The sequence below is a fragment of the Drosophila mojavensis genome, unplaced genomic scaffold (genome assembly GCF_018153725.1).
Source record: "Drosophila mojavensis isolate 15081-1352.22 unplaced genomic scaffold, ASM1815372v1 contig_136, whole genome shotgun sequence".
NCBI lineage: Eukaryota > Metazoa > Arthropoda > Insecta > Diptera > Drosophilidae > Drosophila > Drosophila mojavensis.
Window position 1 is genome coordinate 4720771 of NW_025318667.1, and position 20368 is coordinate 4741138.

Here is a 20368-nt window from a genome sequence, read left to right on the forward strand (position 1 = left end):
TAAACCCATGCATTAGAAACTCAATTAAGAACCTGACTAGCTTTTGAGAGAGTTACGAGATGAATAAAAAATAAATTAAAAATTATAAAATTAATAAAGAAATTAAAGATTAGTCAAGTAAAATGAATTTTAAATTGAATTTTGTAAAATATTTGAAAACTAAACAAAACCAAAATTAATTGAATTAGTTGTAATGAAAAAAATACCGAAAAAAAAAAAAAAAAAATTATTAAAAAATAAAAAATTAGTTTGTAGTTTATAGGCGAGTGGCACAGCTACGAAAGTTTTTCTAAAGATTCTAAAAGGAAATGAAGTATTAACTGCGAGCATCGAAGTTAATTGTTTTTTTTTTTAATAGGTAAATGAAGTAAATATAATAAAAAAAAAATAGAAAAAAAATTATATATATATATATATAGATATATGTATATGTAAAACGCATAAACTATAAAAAGCTTTTAGGCGAGTCGCAAATAAGCAAAGAAGAATAAACAAGTAAAAAAAAAATAAATTTTAAATATTAAAAAAAATACCAGAGTTCAACAAGTTTTTCAACTGAATTCCCCGAAATGCATATGCCAATGTGAGAAAATAAAGAAATTACAGCTAAATCAAATGGATCAAAAAAACCCTCCCCGTAAAGCAAATACTCCTAAGTAGAGCCATGCAACAATAAAAAAAAAATATAAAAAAAATGAGACTCGTTTAGTTAAAATAATAAAAACTGTACCAAGCGCTGCAATAGAAATGCGTCAATTAGAGCCAAACAAATTTGATTTAAGTATTTAATAAAATTTTAATTAAATTTGAATAACATTCCAAATTAGTTTGCTTCAACAAACAGCTGCAAAATCAAATTCAATTTCTAGTTTCGCTTCAGCTTTTCTTAAGAGTCTGGCAACGCTAAGTTAAGTTGGCAAAGTGTGTGCATGAAGTTGGCTGCGCCAGAGTAAATTTATTATATATGTAAGCAAACTTTTTTTTATTTTTATTTATTTCTAATTGAATTTTTTGGCTTGAGTAAAAACTAAATACGAACAAAATATTAAAAATCAAATTATGCCCAACTGCAGTAAGTCCAACGATAGCTTCAACAATGATCTGGATATATACGAATGAACAAATAAATTTGCCTAAAGCGACAAGGAAAGTGAAGCCCTTAAAAAGAATGTATACCTATTTATATAATATTGAATATTGAAATTGAAATGAACGTTCAAGACTGCTGTCAAAATAGCTTTATCACAAAATATATAAAAAAAAAAAAAAACACACACACACACACATACGCAGACAGACACACGCACACAACATAAACGAATGTAACAAATATGCCCATTTTGCTATGGGTACAGGGTATACAGTCAGCGACAGACAAAGAAAGAGAGAGAGAGAGAGAAAACAGGAGAGACTTAGAGTTTGAAGTAGAGTATGCCCAGCTTTAATGGTTTATTAACCATATTTAACATGCACATTTGGGTTTCAACACCTCAACTAAACAACAAAAGCAACAACAACAAACAGAACAAACAGAACAACAAACAGAACAGGATCAAACATTTTTTCCCGTGTATGAACTGGTTTCCTTAACAAACAAACAAACACAATACCTTTAAAAATTTAATAACTTTGATATGAGGGACCGAAATTTCAAGACAGGTCTTAAATTATACAAAAAAAAAAACAAAAAAAAAAGAAAAAGAAACTTAACTGAATTAGATACGAGCCCAATATATATATACATAATATATATAACTAAACTAAACTTAACTAAACTAAAAAATATATACTCACTCATGGCTGCTGGCTGTTTGAGTAGTGCGTGCACAGTGGTACACAAGCAGCAAAAATCAAAATATAACAACAAAAAATCTTTAATATTCATAGCTATACATTTCAATATATATACTATATATAGATATATATATATATATATGTACTTTTCTAGTGCTAAACAAAACCAATTTATAGAGCCCAACTTTTTAGGCAGTTTTTTCATTGTTTGTTGTTTTTTTTTTTTTATCGAATAGAACTTTTGTTTGTTGTTCTTGGTTCTGAGGAAACGGTAACAAGTGTGCAAAGCCACTGTGCACACTCTATGTGTTAGAGGGCTGCGCATGGCTAAACTCACACATACACACGTCAAATATCCATTCAAAGTGAAGTTGAGTTGGGTGAGTTTAAATTTGAGCGCACGTTCGCTCTCCCAATCTACGGCCTTTAAATGAGTAAGCGAAAACAAAAGCACAAAACGGAGTGCAAAATTTAGCAAAAGCCTAATGATGCCATTTCAGCTTTTTTCCCGTCAGATGCTGCAATCTTTTCAGAAAGCTTTTCTACCTATTTTCTTTCGTGTCCTTTTTCTAAATATTGTATATTGCTTTTCAATCTTCAAATTTGAGTATTGCAATACGAAAGTACCAAATTACTTCTTCATAATAGGGTAAGCCAATTACTACAACAATATATTAGCTGCAGCTAGATTTACTCTGGACAAAATGGCAACACTGGCCTTGGTCACTCACTTCATATACCGAACTGCATGAGCTTTTCGTTCGACGAAGCTGTATGTGATATTTGTGTGTGTGCGTAAGAACGAAAAAGATCACTGCGCATTTTGTTGTTTTGTTGCTGTACTTTTTGTACGCACGGCGCGATGCGTCGCGTCGCAATACAACTCGATTGCCGAGTCTACACGCGCTCTCTTTCGCTCCATTCGTTCTTCGGCTCCGCTTCAACGTTGCTCAATGCATTTTGAGCATTGTCGATTTTAACGGAATCTTTTTGCCATTTATGCAGCCCTCTAGTATGTGTGTGCGTGTGCGTATGTGTGTTCATGTGTGTGCGTGTGTACGTATGTGTGTGTGTGTAAAGCTTCAGTTCACAATTTCCCAGCTAAATGAGTGTGTCAAGTGCAAAGAGTGGATAAAAGAAAAGCCTAAACAAGATTTTTTTTTGGTAATATATTTACAATTTAAAACACAGCGATACCCAATACTAACAAACTTGTTAAACTATATAGAAAAATCGAACAAAATAAAACACGTCAAGAAAAACATAATAAAACACATATATATATATACATATGTATGTATATATATACAATATATGTATTTATATATATATACATATATATGAAGAGTAAAATATAAAGATCATATTTGACTTTACATTGTATTATAGAAAATGTATTCAAAACTAGTTGAACGAAAGCCGAAGCAAAGACCAATTTATTAAGCATAAACGAAAATTATGTTAAACTAAACAATTAAACCGATATACATATATATGCTATATATATATATATATATATATATATATATATATATATATATATATAAATGAGAAACAATTTTTTATTAAAAAGAAAACATTTAAAACCAAAAACTAAACTTATCCAAGAATTAAAAATGCTAAAAACAAACAAAAAATTCTAAAAGAAATAAAAGCTAGAAACTAAAAAAAAAACGGCTAAATAGTTTATTTTGAATTTACAATATTGTATGTTTCAATTCATATTGTTATATATATATATATACATACATGTGTATATATATATGTTTATGTATATGTATCTTAGCGAGAAATCGTGTTTTGCAAAAGCTTTAAAATTTAGGGTGCCTACATTTGCTAAATTAGTATTTTACGATTAAAAACAAGTGAACAAAAAAACAAACACCCAACAACAAAAACAATACACACACACACATAGCAGATGAAAATAAAAGAAATTGTAAACACTAGTTCATAAAAGCATAAAACAAAAACTTTTTTGCTTAAACAAAAATTAAGAAATAAAATAAATTTAAAAATAAAAAAACAAGCAAACAAAAACAATTACTAATATATATATATATATATATATATATATATATATATATATATATATATATATATATATATATCAGTAATGAATTGAGAAAAAATTTTTCTTAGATTTACGATTTGTTATTTCACATACATATACATATATGTATATATATATAAATATGTATGTATGTGTGTGTCTGTAGCATAAACTGATCTGATTTTTTTTTTTGTTGCTCATTAAGCATTTACCATCATAAGAATTCCCCCCACTAAAATATTTATAGCAAATTTACCATTAAATAAAAAAAATTTAAACTAAAAAAAACAACAAATTGTACTGTTATAATGTACACAAAAAAAATATAAAAATAATAATAAACACTAATTAAAAAAGAAAAAAAAAAAAAAAAAAAAAAACAAGTAAAAAATGGGAAGAAACATAAAAAACATTAAGTAAAAATTGTACATTATTAATTTATGATGAAAAATTGAAAAATTTTAACATAATAAAGGGCTTTGTATGAAAAATTAACGTAAACTGTCTTTGATTTCCTGCTATAAATCATTAGTTATTAGTTAAGGGAAAATGATTATATAAATGTTTATTTTGGATAGCACATCAATCCCTTTATAACTCTCAAGTTAGACCTCTATATACACATGTCTATATATAGGCGGAGCAAGCAAGCGAGATAGTACATTTATCGAAATCTATATATCAGCAACTGTTTAAGTTATCGATATAACCATTCTCAGCTCATCAAACCGTTTTCTAGTTCTACTACATTTGACTTTATCCAAAGTTTGAGCTCTATATATGCCTATATATAGGCAGCCCAAGCGTCAGGAGCACAATTATCGAGAGCTACTTATATAACACCAGCTGTTTATATTCTCGATAATACCCTTTTAAGCTTTGCCATTTGAGACAGAATTAACTTTGCTGTGCTAAACATATGTAAGTTATAAACAAGTAAGAAGGCTCCAGTCGAGACTGCTCGACTGGGAGATACCCTGAACCCTCCAAGCTGATATTCTAATCATTCTGCACTTCTTCTATGCACACATACATACACATGCACTTATAAGCACGCGCTCTGCTAACTGCGCAGTAAGCAGCGGCTGCGCTTGGGCTGCGCTGCAATGTGGGCAATATTATGAGAATTTATTAGTTGAATAATTTCTCTTGTAGTAAGAGTATCTTTATGAAACTTTCAGAATGTGTTCATATAGCTGAAATGTGTGTACATTCCAAAGCACAAGTCTCTAGTACTTGAAATGCGTTTTTTACAAATTGGGGGCGAAGGGGGCGTGGTATCCAAAATCTGTAAATTGCAAAATCTTTGTGTCTATTAACTCTATATACAACGCAAATTTGAAGTCTCCAGGTTTAAAAGCGTTCAAACTAGGCTGAAAAAACCAAGTCAATTTTTCGATTATTCTCGATAAAAAAGTTATCGGACGAGTTATCGAAAAAATAAAGCAAACTCGTACTGCCTATGGTATACACGAGTATGCATGCCAAATTTCAGCTCTCTAGCTCTTATATCTTCTGAGATCCTTTTGCTCATACGGACGGACGGACGGACGGACGGAGGGACGGACGGACGGACGGACGGACGGACGGACAGACGGACAGGGCTATATCGACTCAGCTCGTCGTCCTGATCAAGAATATATATACTTTATGGGGTCTGCGATGATTCCTTCTGCCTGTTACATACTTTTCACAAAACCATTATACCCTGATTTCCCATTTTCAATGGGTTCAGGGTATAAAAAATGGAAATGAAACCAAACTTTCAGGTAAGTAGTTAATGTTTAACTCATAGCTGACCTCATGCGAGACATCGCAAAGCATCCAAAATAAGTCCAAGACAAACATACATAGATACAGCATGGCATGGATGTAACATAAAAATATATATACAAATTGAGCATTGATATGAAATGATTTGTTTGCTTTGTGAACTAGTTCGTGAACCAGTATTGGGCAGCCACATGAGTAGAGTTATTCACAGTTTCTACTGATTCATAAATATTTCATATTTCATGTTCTACTTTTTCAGAATTGCAAACGTGTGAGACCGAGCAAAGCCGGGTAGCGTCGAATGGAATACGAATTAACAACATTGAAGCCAAAATTCAGATTTATAAATATAATTTATTGCATTTTGGATTATAATACAAAAACAAAAACAAACTAAAATTTAGTACTATGAAATAATTTGTAAAATTGTACAAATATGCAGTTACATGTAGATATATGTATATATATTAGTAATATATTTAGTTACAATTATGTACATGTATATAGATATAAATAGAATTGGGAAAATATTTGTGGCTTTTGGATTGGGCATATCGAAATCGCATAGAACTAGGCATACATATATATATATATATATATATAGACATATCGATAGGATAGTACAATCGGTTTAATCTCTGACTCTATTTGCCGCACATGTTGCGCAGCTTCTGCTGGAAGAAACCAAACTTATTCGATTTCGCCTCGTTCGCCCGCTTGGCAGCCAAATCGCTCTTGAACAGAAGCCAAGCCTGACGGTTCTCTGGACTCGCGGGACCCCACTTGCTGCTGGGCTTTAGCGAGGCCTTGATGGACTGTAAATATACGATTAATAACAATGGTCAGATCTTCGATGGCTATGCACTTACCTCAGCACAACTGCCATGCCTATGGGTCGCAATGTACCACCAGCCCCAGAGCGGAAACTGAGCAGCGCCCACAGCAAAGAGGAGCCAACCCGCAACTAGATAGAGATATTGGTTGCAATATACATATATTGCGTCTATTAAGTAAATGCTTTAGTTGCTAGCTTACCGTCTCCAGCAAGGGGAAAGTATTGATCACTGTATTTGATCGGCTGGATGGTCGCCATCGAGTAGATGAATATCACAATCATCATAACTGGCGTGAAGAACGACCAACAGAGGCGCCAATACATTGAAACGTTCTTGTTGCTCATGAATTCGATGTCATCGCAAAAGTTTTGTAGACCTGCGAACGGAATACAGATAGAAGCAATTCAGTGAGATACATAAATGTGCTAGGTAGAGGCAGCTATACAGCCTGGTAGATACATAGGAGAGGCTAGGAGAGACTACTTTATCACCTGGGAGATAGATATGCGATGGGACAGGTCGACTTAGCCTTACATAATGTAAGCTAAATAAGAGCTATGTCCGGTAGAGGCAGCTATATCACCTGGTAGATGCACTTGCGATGCTTAGCTACATTTACCGCTTATTGTCATACTCATGTATTGTCACTTCTATAGATACTTTTTTACTCATCTACGAGATGCATAATCAATATCTCTATCTTTCGGCTAGCCTTACCATATATCCACACAATGCCAGACAGTTCAAAAATGGCCAATATGAAGACCACATAGGTGCCTCCATAGAAATCGACCAGGGTCAAAATCCATTGACCGCCCTATGCAAATAAAAAGAGAAAGAGAAATAAAATATTGTGCTATTCAAGACTTTAGTTTCCATGGAAAACTTGAACCGTACCGGCGTAACATAGACCAAGCCCATGAGGAAACCACAAGCGGATGTGGCCAGCGCTACCTTCCAGTACTTCCACGACTTGAACTGATCACAGATGATGGTCACAATGGTGCTCTGCAGTGCCACAATCGATCCAATGCCCAGCACGAACAGCATGAAGAAGAAGAGCACCGAGAAGAGCTGCGGCACTGCCTGAAACTTGGATATTGCATCCGGATAGGAAATGAACGCCAAACCCGTGCCACTGCGCACCACATCCCGTATATTTTCCGCCTTCAGATTATGCGCCAAATTTCCCAGTATGGCGAATATGGTGATGCCGCCCAACAGACTAGTCAACGTATCCAAGGTCGTAACTATCATGGCGTCTCTATAGGAAAGTCGAGAAATGTATATGGAATTAGAGAATGAATTTTGACGGAAAGCAACGGAGAGAGACAAACAGATAAAGCTGGATTCAGTTAGGATTTTACTTATTTTAGTACTAGAGCTTAGCCGATGGATAGAAATTGATGGATCGAGATTGATCGATAAATAGGAAATTATAGAAAGAATTTGCTACTTGGAATTGAGACAGAACTAGTTACAGAGATAGAGATTAATAGAGAGATATCGATAATAGATAGTTTCGATAATTTTCAGATAAAGCTTAATTAACAATTCTTGGAATCCAGCCAGAAAAAGTTCCATAGATAGAGACTCATACATAGAAATGGATAGAAATTATTTAATAAACAAAGATCGATACAAGGAATATATTAGGCAGAAATAGATTAAATATATTCATCAGCTTGATAGGTTTCAAAAGATAAAACTTGTTTAACAGTGTAATGAAAAGACTTCGATTTATGCCTATCGATAAGTTTCATAGAGCTCCAAAGGTAATATTGTATATATAGAGTTAAGTAAAGGGGATTGGGAAAACTAGAGGTGATAGTATAACTTTGATGCAAAAAATTCGGTAGATCATGTTTGATTAAAAGAGTTCGAAGTAGTCGATGAATATCGATATATAGAAACGTTGGAGCATAGCCTGTGATTACTAATCCAGCTTTCCTCTATTACATATATATACATAATCTAAATGTGAAGTCAACACTCACCTGTAGATGCCATGATCGAACCGATTGTAGGAGGCGAACATGATGATGGGGCCACAGCCGACGGCCAGCGAGAAGAAGCACTGGACGACAGCCTCCTTCCAGACGATGGGGTTCAAAAGTTCGCCCCATTGGGGCTGCAGGAAGAAGATGATGCCGTCGACAGCGCCCTCCAGGGTGACGGCTCGACCCAGCAGGGCGAAGAGCACTACGTAGGGGAACAGGGCCAGGAAATAGGCCGCCTTGCCGGAGCTCTTAACGCCCCGCATTATCACCAGGAATATGACGACCCAGGAGACAAACAATGCAATAGTTAGCTTCCAATCGGGTATACCTATGCCGTCTGATATATCCGACTTCTCCTTGATGACAACGTTACTGGAAACGAAAGAGTACAAAATATTTTCCATTTAGCATTTACAGACGTCACAAAAGACCGACGGACGGATAGCAAGATGGACGGTGATAAAACGAATATACTCGGTCTCTTCAAACCCGATTTATATTCCAAAGTTCTACTTACAGGAAGTAGAGCTCGGAGCTACTCTGCAGTTTGGTAGTGTTCGACAAGGTGTTCGCCTGCTGAGCCAATGCCGAGGTAGTATTCCCCAATGCCGTCTCCACAAACTCGGTTGGTATCGAGTTGACGCAGTTGGTCCATTCGTCCCTGCAGTAGGACCAGGGCAATTCCGATTGAAACGACACGAACAGATAGTAGAGCGTCAAGGCCAACAGCGATGAGTAATACGTAATGATGCAGATTGTGGCAAAGGCCTGGCCATAGCCGACGCCCACAAACGATGGGCAAATGGACCAGATCTTGACCGTTCCCTGACTCGTGAACTGGCCAATTATCATCTCCAGATAGTACATGGGTTTGCCTGACGAAAATGTTTGCCCATTATTGATCGTTATCATTATTATTACTATCATTATCACCCAATATTTACGAAATCTTTATATTAGTATTGTATAGAAACAAATATTTTCAGCATTATTATGAGTATTATGAAAATTATTATTGTCCTACTCACCGATCAGGAATAGCACTATGATATATGGTATAAGGAATGCACCTCCTCCATTCTCGTAGGCGGTAAATGGAAAACGCCAGACATTGCCCAGGCCCACAGATACGGATATGCAGGACATGAGGAACTCTATGCCATTGGACCAATTTGTGCGTCCCTCATCCTTTTTTTGTGCCTCCTTCTCATTGTTCTAAGGAAATATACAGATAGCATATATGCAAAGGTTATCTATCTACATATGGATTTACTACATTAGTTTCTATCAAACTCTCTTTCTATCTCTGTCTTTCTCTCTCTCTCTCTCTCTTTTTCCCTTCCTCTCCCTTAGATTCTTCATATCACATCTCACTTAATAGATTACCTAAGCATCGCTTAGCCATGCAAATGCCTCTCGTATCAGATCATCGTCGTCTGTTGTACTATCTAGTTTGATGGTCTGGAATTTCAGCTCGCTCTCTGTTGATATTTGATTTATTTAGTGTCATGTTGATGTTTGCACATAATTCCCAGAGACACAAGCACAAATATTTGGTCACACGACTTGAAAAATGAAACAATAAAAAAAAAAATTCTGCAAGAAATCTCTTAAAAATTCGCAACTCAAGTTGACAATATACGTGGAATTCGGAAGATAGCGGGCACATGTATTGTATTATACGATGGCTAAGAATGTACCGAAATAGATTAATGAGTAAAAGCCGCGGCCGGAGGGCACCGACTGCATAATACTTGCTCACAATACTTGTGGGTGCGGATATACATATATGCTTAACCAATAAGCCCTGCAGGAAGGACAGACAGTAATTGTGTGAAATATATATACTCTTTTAAGTGTGCGAACATAATAAGCCCCATAAATTCTACTCTAGTTCTGGATTTTATAGCAATCATAAAATTTACTATAGCCTTTATCTAACTTTGATTTTTTTTTTAAATTTAATACTTGTTATACTACTAGATCATAAGATAAGCTGATACTCGTACAGAAAATGAAAGCAAAGTATATTGGGTTTTCCTGCCCTATATATGGGCACAGATAGTTTTTGTATTTGTTTTGCTTTATTTGAAGACATTCTAAGATCCAAAAATTTAACATTGAAGAATGGTAAACAATTTGCCAAAAGATATGATATTCTGATTCCATTTACGTAAGTATGCAGCACGTGGATAGCCTTCAGTGATATATTACGGCTATAGCCACATTGAGTTGCTATAAATGCGAGTCATATCATAGTTAAAGCCCAATTTATAGTCAGATACAAATACTGTACGAGGCACTTTGTGATTAGAGATTATGATTATGGGCCCCAATATAGTTAGTTAGTCAGTTTTTACAGCTCGCTACGGAGAAATGCTTTGATTGAAGCTGAGCCGCGCACGCGGAACAGATCGCAGACTGATTGATTGGAGCGAACTTTGATTTATGGCATCGATAAGATATCAATTTTAATGATCACGTGACAACTAAGTTGGGGGGTTTTTAATTCAATAATGGACACCGCGAAAATGAAAATTAAAAATAGTAAATAAATAATTATAAAAATATTGCAAGCATAAATAATTGAAAGGAAATTAGCCGACAGCAGCGAGACTCGAACCGGCGCCAGACTGTTTACGCCGCCAGCCTCTCTCCCACAACGCCACCCCTACGCCTGGCCCCCGGCAGACAAATGCACAATTAAGCTAACGGCTAACAATTGAAACACAATTCAGCTGCAAGCGCCTCTTCTATTTATAGCATGCCCGCCTTTGATTGTGTGTGTGTGTGTGTGCGTGCATAGAGAATGGCCAACGCGTGGCTTAGCCACACGTTTCCTTTCATAAATTTTGAGTTATTTAACTAATTTTAATGGAATTTTCATTTTGATTTGTGTGCTTTAAAAAGCTACATTTTTTATAAATATATCTATTATACAATATTTGTCATTAAATTGTCATTTACTTGATTTTCTGAAATTTTTATGCAACATTCTTAAATTTGAAAGAAAGAACCTTGCAGTCTGGTGTTACCGACTGCAGCATACTCATTAAGAGCCCAAAGGCATACACAATCTTTATTTATTCGAAACACTAGAAGCTGTCAACAGTAATTTAGTGATCAAATTTTCAGTTCCTTGCATTAAAGCTGTAGAGAATATAGTTTATGCCGGCATGCCACGCCTCCAACTTGTGCTGTATATATTACAGATTTCAACTCCGTAGCACTTCTACTGCCATTGTTTCTGAGATACAGGAAAATGCATTTTCCAAGCAGCCACGCTCCTAGTGGGTGCATGGAGAAAATCATGACACTCTATAAGGGTATAGCCGAGTATATGTTCCAAATATCAAGTCTCTAACTTCAATAACGTCGAAAAGTTCCACAAGCCGAATATAGCCAATATATAAAAAGCCAATATACTCGTTTTACTCTCGTGAATGATTAAAAAGATCATTTAATTATTTATTTAAGAAGAATTTCAAGAATTAATTCTAAATAACAATTTGTTAAGGCCTTCAGGCATAAAAAAAAAAAAAAAAAAAAAAACGATAAAAACTGTATTTAGAAAACGAGAAATTAAACTAACGAGATTTCTCGCCTTATAACTGCAGCTTGCTTCGTATTTTAATTGGTTGCCTGAGTATTTACGATTATTTTAAAGAAAATTGCCTTAAAATTATCTACAATGAGAGACTGGATCGACGCGCTTGTTAATCCCAATCAAAAATATATATGCTTTATGACATGTCCCACTTCAACTGCTATGAGCAATTTAATAAAGCCCTCGAATTCCCCGTTTTGATGGACTCAGAGCACACAAATAAAAAAAAAAAAAACAAAAACTTTTATAATGCGAAAACTTTTCACAGAACTGTGACAAAAGCCAAAACAATTAAACAACTGCATTTGCAGTCACATAGTTCAGAATTGTTTCTAGATCTACATATATAAATAAGAGAGGGAGATGGAGAGACATGCATGTCATATGTAAGTATAATAGCAAATTGTTAGGAAAGCTAAATGTGAAACAAGCTCTGACCAACGCACGCCAGTTCAAAAACCAGTTAGCCCCAGCTGGGCGAGTCTGCGCGACTGGCAGTTACCCAGGGCACAAGATTTTATAGATTTATAGATTACCTGACTTAAGTCGCATATAAATAATAATCTCAATTAATTTATTGACTTAGAGTCTGTCTAAAATCAACGCCAAATGCCTCAAGTTGCGAATTATCAATATTTATCGATATATATATGTATCTATATATAACTCTATATAAGAAAAATCATGTTTAAATGAAGGTAGATATGAACTTTCACTCAAATATCAAAGTTCACACGTTTGCCAATATACCCTATTGACATTGGATTTTTCGACAGGGTATACGGTATGCAAAACGCAATTGGGAATAGCCCTAAACGCGAATAGCAATGACTATTGATAATATTTACCACATTTTTTTATTAGTGCATTTAACCAACGAAAAACCAGTTGATGAATCAATCCAAGACAAATAGAAGAAGAAGAAAATAGTTCTAAGTCGCTCTGAGTCGAGCTAGTCTATAGTATAGCTATCAGTGGATAGGGCCCCCAATAAGGCCTTACTATAATTATCAGTGTTTGCACAGCTTGCCTGAAAGTCTGTGCAAATATCATCAGATAGATTGGCCATATTTGTGGATCGCAGAGAAGGGAGCAAGACACCGATAAAGAATATAAATATGAAAAGCAAAATACTTTACGGAATTTTTGTTTTTATTTTACTTCTTTCGCTTGAACCGCGGTTCAAATACCTTGCGCCACATTTATTCCATCAAAACAATGTCTGACAAAATATTGCAGATATTATATGTGCATATGTCTGTATTTATATATCTTGATTATCAGCAAAGAGCTGGGAAAGAAATCGTCTTGTTTTTACAACTGTTTACAAGTCGTACACTCGCAATTTATACCAGCAAAATATTGAAGATCTTCAAAATAAGGAAGGGAATTCTATTGAGGCTTTTGATTAACATTTTTGTATTTTAAATGAGATAAGTAAGAGTGAAAATATATATTTCCAACGATAAGTTTAATAAGAAAGGATTCATTTGATAGATGAAAAAGCAAAGCTATCAATGACCTCCAATAATATTTACCAATATACAATGATCGAGAATGAGCTAGACGAAAGTGCAATGATCAACACTGATCGAGGGTGACCAAACATGATCAACAATTTTTCTAGAAAAATCAACAATGATCAAGGATCTACAAGCATCCAATCTACATCTACAATGATCAGCAATGAGCAAAAGCTTTCAATAGTGATCTACATTCATGTGCAATCTCTTGAATGATCTACTATGATGAAGGATAATCTACAATGATCAACAATGATCGACAATGAAAAATGAGCTAGGATGAGCAACATTGATCAGTAATGATCATTTATGATTACCGATGATCCAATAATGATCAACAATGACTTACTATGGTCAACGCAATGATTTCTAATATTCTACAATGATAAAGACGATATGTACAATCTAAAAGGATCAAGGATGATCTGGAGGAATAAGTAATGATCTACAATGATCAGCAACTATCTATAATGATCTACAATGCTGAATTATAATACTCTACACTGATCTATGAAGATCTATAATGATCTATAATGATTTACAATGATCTACTTTGATCTACAATGATGAACAATGATCAGTAATTATTTATAATTATCTACAATGATGAACAATGATCAGTAATTATCTATAATGATCTACTATGCTGAATTATAATGTTTTACTCTGATGTATAGTGATCTACAATGTTCTATATTGATCTACCCTGATCTGCAACAATGAACGAAGACCATACTAATCTCGAATTTACAATGATCAACAGTGATCCGCAAGAATCTTAATTATGATCTGCATATACCAAAATATCAGATGAGCTCCCATTGAATGCTCCATCAAGAACACAAAATCTATTAGCTGATAAAATCAGTTGACAACAAAAGATTAGCAAAATGCACAAATATAAAGATCCTATCCCAATCCTCTGCTCTTCTTCTTATTCCAGTAAACTCTATAATCCCGCTGAGCTCAGTTCAGTTAGCAACCGGTCTGACTAACGAGAATGTGAAACACCTTTTCAAGTATTAAGTTTACAAATGACAAATTATCTAATATACACATAATAAATGGATGACAAATTGCATCTGCAGTTGTTCGAGCGAGCTCCATAATAAGTTAGGGAAACACCATGAAACTGTCAAAGGTAAACAGAGAGAGGTAAAGAGAGAGAGAGAGAGAGGGAGGTCTCGCATTTTTTCCTCACTTCCACTATAGTATATATTTATAATTTACATAATCCCCTTCCAGGCTGAGTTGCATTATTTTCCCATTTTATGACGGATGATATGTGCCACGCTCTGTAGCTTTGTTTTGGATTGGCATATTAGATAAGTTTGTTTTGGTTTATGGCCCTAGCTGCTTTGTCGGCCTTAATGATTAAATGATGCTATATAAAGTCAGATTGTCTATGGCAATCTGAAATTTGAAGAACGTCTACGACTATTTCTAGTGTTCTTATGAGGTATTCCAAAACGTTCCCCTCACCTGCGTCTCTGTCCCAATTCGGCATTCCCGGTACTAATCAGCCACTTAAGAGTACTTGAAAGCTTTAGCACTTGACTTGAAGCTAATTAAAAAGTGATATTGGAACTGGAACTAGTTTTGGAACTAGTTCTTATATTTCTGATAATATTCAATTGCTTTAAAGTACTTCAATAACGAATTAAACAGTTATCTCTAAGGCAAGTGGAACTGGAACTGGAACTGGAACTGGAACTGAAAGCGGCACTTGTGCTAATAATCAATATTTTAAAAGCACTCAGAGGCTCATGTAGTACTTCAGTCGAGCCCAATTGGAATGCAGTCAAGCAGACATCTTAAACTAGAATCGGAACCGGTGCGGAAACTGAAGCTGGTTCATCTGATAATACTGATATAGCATTCAGTGCCAAAGTAGACAAGAACTTTAGCACTTGAAATAAAGCCAATTAACATAGTCCCCGAATGGAAATGATATACAAAGACATGAGGTATAGTACTCAAATCGGAACCGGAACTGGTTCTGGTACTCTGAAAAATTAACAATGCTTTTTAGGTGAAGTGAAAAGCTTTTGAACCTGAGCTTAAGCTTCAAAATGTCTTATATGAGGTAAGGGGAACTGGAACTGGAACTAGTTCTTGTATTCTCAAAATATACAATTATTTAATAGAACCATAAACTTCTACAGATGCGCTTCAGCTTTGAAAATTCTATCTCTGGACAAAAGGAATAGGAACTGGAACTGGAACTAGAGCTAGTTCGAATACTTTAAAAATATATATACATTTAATAGTAATCACAAACGTACACACTAGACTTAAATTTATTGAAATGCGATCTATAAAGCAACCTGAAATGGAACTGGAACTGAAACTGGAACTAGTCATTCAAAATATATTCAGAATCGCTTTAAATCATTTACATTTGCATTTATTTCCCTACCATTCTAAAGGCATTCTATATAGAAAAGGGAATCGGAACTGATGCTGGAACTTGTTCTTGTACTCACGTCTGTCTTGGTGTCGCTGCTGACATTGTTGTTGTTGTTACTGTTGTTGTTGTTATTGTGTTGGGGGCTGCCATTGGCCCCATTGTGCGGCATTGTCTTTAATTCCATGTTGCAAGGCGAAATTCACGTTTGCCGCCCGAGCAAATTCTTCTTGTAATTGTTTTGATAATTGTTAATTGTTAATTTTGTTTACAATAGTTATATATATTTATAATTTCGTAACGCACTGCTGAACATTTAATTAAGCGAAAATTAAAAACAAAACCAAAACAAAAAAAAAATATATATATATATATATATAAAAATTAATGCAATTACCACCAGCGCCGCGGCAGAGTTAATAAAATTGTTTAAATGGGCTTTTTAACTAGTGCCAAGCGACTGCATTAGAGCGAGAGCACGAGCGCGAGCGTTAGCGAGAGAGGGGAAGGGAGAGAGATGGAGATAGCGAACAAGTAGTACCAAAGGCCGAGTCACGCTAAATTTTGTTGGAAATTGTTGAGGTTGAGTTGTGATGCCGTGAATGCCACGGCTAGAACTGAGGCGGCGTCGAGCTTTGAGCGCTTTAAGAACCATCAGCCAGCAGCTACGCTAAAAACGATTGTGTGTAGGTACACAGGTACACATAGGGTAGACAGGTAGGTACACAGGTGGACTGCGACAGCAGTCGTAGCGCCTATATGCCTATAAAGCAGCCGTTCGAGCGAACCCAACTAAATACTTTAGGTACATGGGCAAAACTTTGGCACATCTTATCCCATACCATTGTCATTGCCATCATTATGATCGTCATTATCATATACATCAGTTAGGTACAGGTTGGTCCCTGCATCGCCCTCAATATGATCTATTTTCCCTCCACAGCTAGCAGCACCCACGCAAGCAAGAGAGCGAGAGAAAAGACAGAGAGAGAGTGAGAGAGAGAGCGAGAGAGAGAAGGGGGGAAGAGATCCAGCGCGGGAGCATTTAAGCTACAACCAACTGTTGTTAGGATTATTGGGGGTGAGGTGAGGTAAGTTAACACAACAAAGCAAAGCGACAATTGACGCATTTCCGCATTGAGGTATGCTCGACTGATGAATACCCCTTAATCAGATGGCAACTGGCATAAACATAGGCATCGACTAATGGATACCTCTCAGTCTAAGTGGAGCTTCAACAATACTAATCAGACAAACTTGGCATCTCTTACTTACATGATCGACTGTTAGATACCCTATGCTCAGCTCTGTTATATACTTACGTATATAGACTTATACAGTCTTATGTAGAGCTATAGCTTACATTTAATGCTAGAACATGATCAACTACAAAGTACCCCAAACTTTTATAATTATTAAACTCTTATTTATATACACAATGTCAAATAAACACTTATTTAAGAGTATAAATTGAAATCTCTTGCCGGACTTTGAGATATCCTGTACTCATGTTAGGTATGTATATCCAAGCTAAAAATGCGGTATGTAAATTGAAATTTAAATTAAAAGCAAAGTATTTTATGTTTACAGGGTATACAAAATGAATGATTCAGATTTATATTATGTATTCTTATGTTTACAGGGTATGTAACATTTGATTTTAAGTTTATATAACTTCCTATGTAAATTCCTATTACAGGGTATACCATATACAATTGTAAATTTATATTCGAAAGTAATGTTTCAGCGTATATTATATATTGAAGCAGCAATTAATCATTCTAATGTTTATTGTTTTTTAGTCTTTAGTTTTACGTTGTAATTTAACATTCTTATAGCCCATATAACATTTATTTCTCGATGTATGCTATAAATTATAATAGATATATTAAGAATTACAGGGTATACAAACATCGTTATAAGCTCTTATGTTTCCAAGATATACAAAATTTCTGGTTATTCGGTATATTTTTAAATTATAATTGAAATGTTTCAAATGTTTAAAGGGTATACCAAATACAATTATGTTTGATTAATATTCAATAGTAAATAGAATAATCATACTATCCAGAACATCCAAATGAAAGTCAAGTGTCTAGCGTTTGTTCAGTTTGCTGTAGTTAGGGTCGATCGTCGTGCTGTGTGCCACTAGATGTCAGATACATTTTGAAGCTAATTCCCAGATAAAACCATGATGCAATGGTGAATACCCAGTCAATTGAAATATTACCCCTCGACAGACGAAAGCAATAAACCCGTTCTCTCTCTCTCTTCGACAAATCGCACTGCATGCGTGTTTCCAGGGAAGTACAGAACCGAAAGAACTTGCACACAGCATTGTAAAAACCGAGCGTTGCCGTGATCTATTAAGCATTTCAGATTGATTTGAACGAGAACTCTATCCTTAGAAGAAGCAAAACTATATAGCTATATAGCATATATTGTTAAATATTTGTACACATATCTGATTGCCCTCTCTAAAGATATCGATGATAAATGAGGCCACAAACTCTTTTGAAGAACATCGAGCTTTTGTCACTGCTAAAGGTTATAAATTGACACAAATAAGCTTGTTCTAGTCGGGAGTACCCAGCTGGAAGATACCCTGGAACAGGCATTTTAGTCTCTCGTTAACACATGCATGAAACACAACAGATACACGCACACACACACACACACATACACACATACACACATGCACACGCGCTGCAGCTACGCTTATTTAGAGTTTACTATGGGAACTTGTGAGTTAAATAACTTTTGTTCCGCATAGACTTTCCTAACGCCAATTTCAGAGTGTAATAATAGCTTACAAGATTACATATGTTTATGTTCACGCACAAGTCGTTACAAGTCGTGATATAGGTGCTTGTGAAATATGACATGGTGAAGGGGGGAAGACATCCAAAATCCGGAATGCTAAAATATAACTGTCTATACAGAGCAGGAATCCACACAGAAAATTTGAAATCTCTAGCGCTTATGGTATTCAGGCTAAGCTTAAAAACAAAATCAATTCATCGATTACTAACGATAGCTTGTTATCGATAAATCAGGATAAGTTTATATAGAATATGATTTAAGGTAATATACAGTCCATACATAGTTGCAGCTTATTAGCTCAGTTCCACGTCCTTTACGGGCGCTGCCACGCCTCCAACCGCCCCTCACATATTTGCAAAAATAGAAAAAACAAATATATATATATATATATTTTTTTTAGATTTTTCAATAGTTTTTATTTTTCATATAGTTGCTTTAATTTTTATATTTAGTTAATAGCTAAATTTTTTTGTAAATTATTTTCACTTGAATGTGTCTATAAATTAAATCTTATCTTTTATTTATCGTCTCAGCATTATTAAATTAAAAAACGAAAAAATAATATATATATATATACGTATATATATACATATATATAAAATAGAAATAGATAATGTAACACGATAACTAGATGTGAAATTTACGATTTAATATGTGCTCTACATCAAGTTCTTATCCATGTCAATGTATGTGTCTGTGTGTGTGTCTGTGTAGGTGTGTCTGCGTGTTTGTTTATGGTCCGCTAAGCTGTTGATTAACAATTTTACAACTGACGAATTTATACAACGTGAAATCAATAATAATAAAAACTAGAAGAAAAAAAACGGTGACAATCATTAATAATCATAATAATAATGATAAGAATAATAATAATAATAATAATAATCATAAGTAGTATGTAATTCATTCACATACATATTTCTAACATAATAAGCTAGCATACGAAGTATTTTATTTAATCAGAAATCAGACAGTGAAAAAACAATTATCAAATTATCTTTTACAGTTCTATCAAAATTTGCACTACAATTGTTTTTTTTTTTTTTTTTTTTAATTTTTGACATTTTTTTCAATTTTTTTTTTTTTAATTTTTATATTTTTAGGGAAAAGCTAAATCATAAACAAACAAAAAATGATTAAAATATATATTTATATATATATTTTAATTTAAATATAATTAGAACGAAATTATGCGCCAAGTCTTATAAGTATATACATATACATAGGAATATATATATATATACGTTCATTATATAGTATAAATATCAACACTTGTACGTTGTTTTCTATTTCTTAACGATTTTTTAAAAATTAATAAGCCTTTTGGCAGAACGAATTTAATTGCAATTCAAATTTGAAAATAAAAAAAAATCCGTTAATAAATATAGCATGTTGTGTGTGTCTGTTTTTGTGTGTGTGTATGCGTAGGTGTGTGTATGATTTGATATACATATACATATGCAACGCTTATGCTAGCAAAAAACAATTAAAATTATAAATTTACTTCTTTACTTTCTGCTATAGAGACACACGCATAGCACATCATTTGTTT

The 20368-nt window shown here is 34.3% G+C and overlaps 2 protein-coding genes across 2 annotated transcripts in view; one reads left to right on the forward strand and one right to left on the reverse strand.

Moving 5' to 3' along the window:
- LOC6585899 (small conductance calcium-activated potassium channel protein) overlaps window positions 1-5981 on the forward strand; it is a 100669-nt gene extending 94688 nt beyond the window's left edge. Inside the window, exon 16 of the mRNA XM_044006965.1 lies at window positions 5880-5981. Within this exon, the coding sequence (XP_043862900.1) occupies window positions 5880-5895 (16 nt within the window). The 3' untranslated portion in view covers window positions 5896-5981. The remainder of the gene's footprint in view (window positions 1-5879) is intronic.
- A 95-nt stretch (window positions 5982-6076) lies between these two features.
- Window positions 6077-16350, reverse strand: LOC6585901 (sodium-dependent nutrient amino acid transporter 1). Its single transcript, XM_002011489.4, has 9 exons — window positions 16073-16350; window positions 9485-9671; window positions 8974-9331; window positions 8454-8828; window positions 7354-7720; window positions 7174-7273; window positions 6656-6832; window positions 6490-6584; window positions 6077-6435 (listed from the first exon to the last, which is right to left on the reverse strand). Exons 1-9 carry the CDS (start codon window positions 16178-16180, stop codon window positions 6265-6267), a joined length of 1938 nt encoding a protein of 645 aa, XP_002011525.2. The 5' UTR covers window positions 16181-16350; the 3' UTR covers window positions 6077-6264.
- Window positions 16351-20368: the final 4018 nt, after the last annotated feature.

What these genes read in the sequence shown, in the direction of transcription:
- LOC6585901 (XM_002011489.4), bottom strand. Translation starts at nt 16,180, where the DNA reads ATGGAATTAAAGACAATGCCGCACAATGGGGCCAATGGCAGCCCCCAA. An exon ending in GCAGCGACACCAAGACAGAC is followed by an intron (nt 9,672 to 16,072) that starts GTGAGTACAAGA and finishes ATATTTCCTTAG; the next exon opens with AACAATGAGAAGGAGGCACA. An exon ending in TGGCATTGTGTGGATATATG is followed by an intron (nt 6,833 to 7,173) that starts GTAAGGCTAGCC and finishes TTCCGTTCGCAG; the next exon opens with GTCTACAAAACTTTTGCGAT.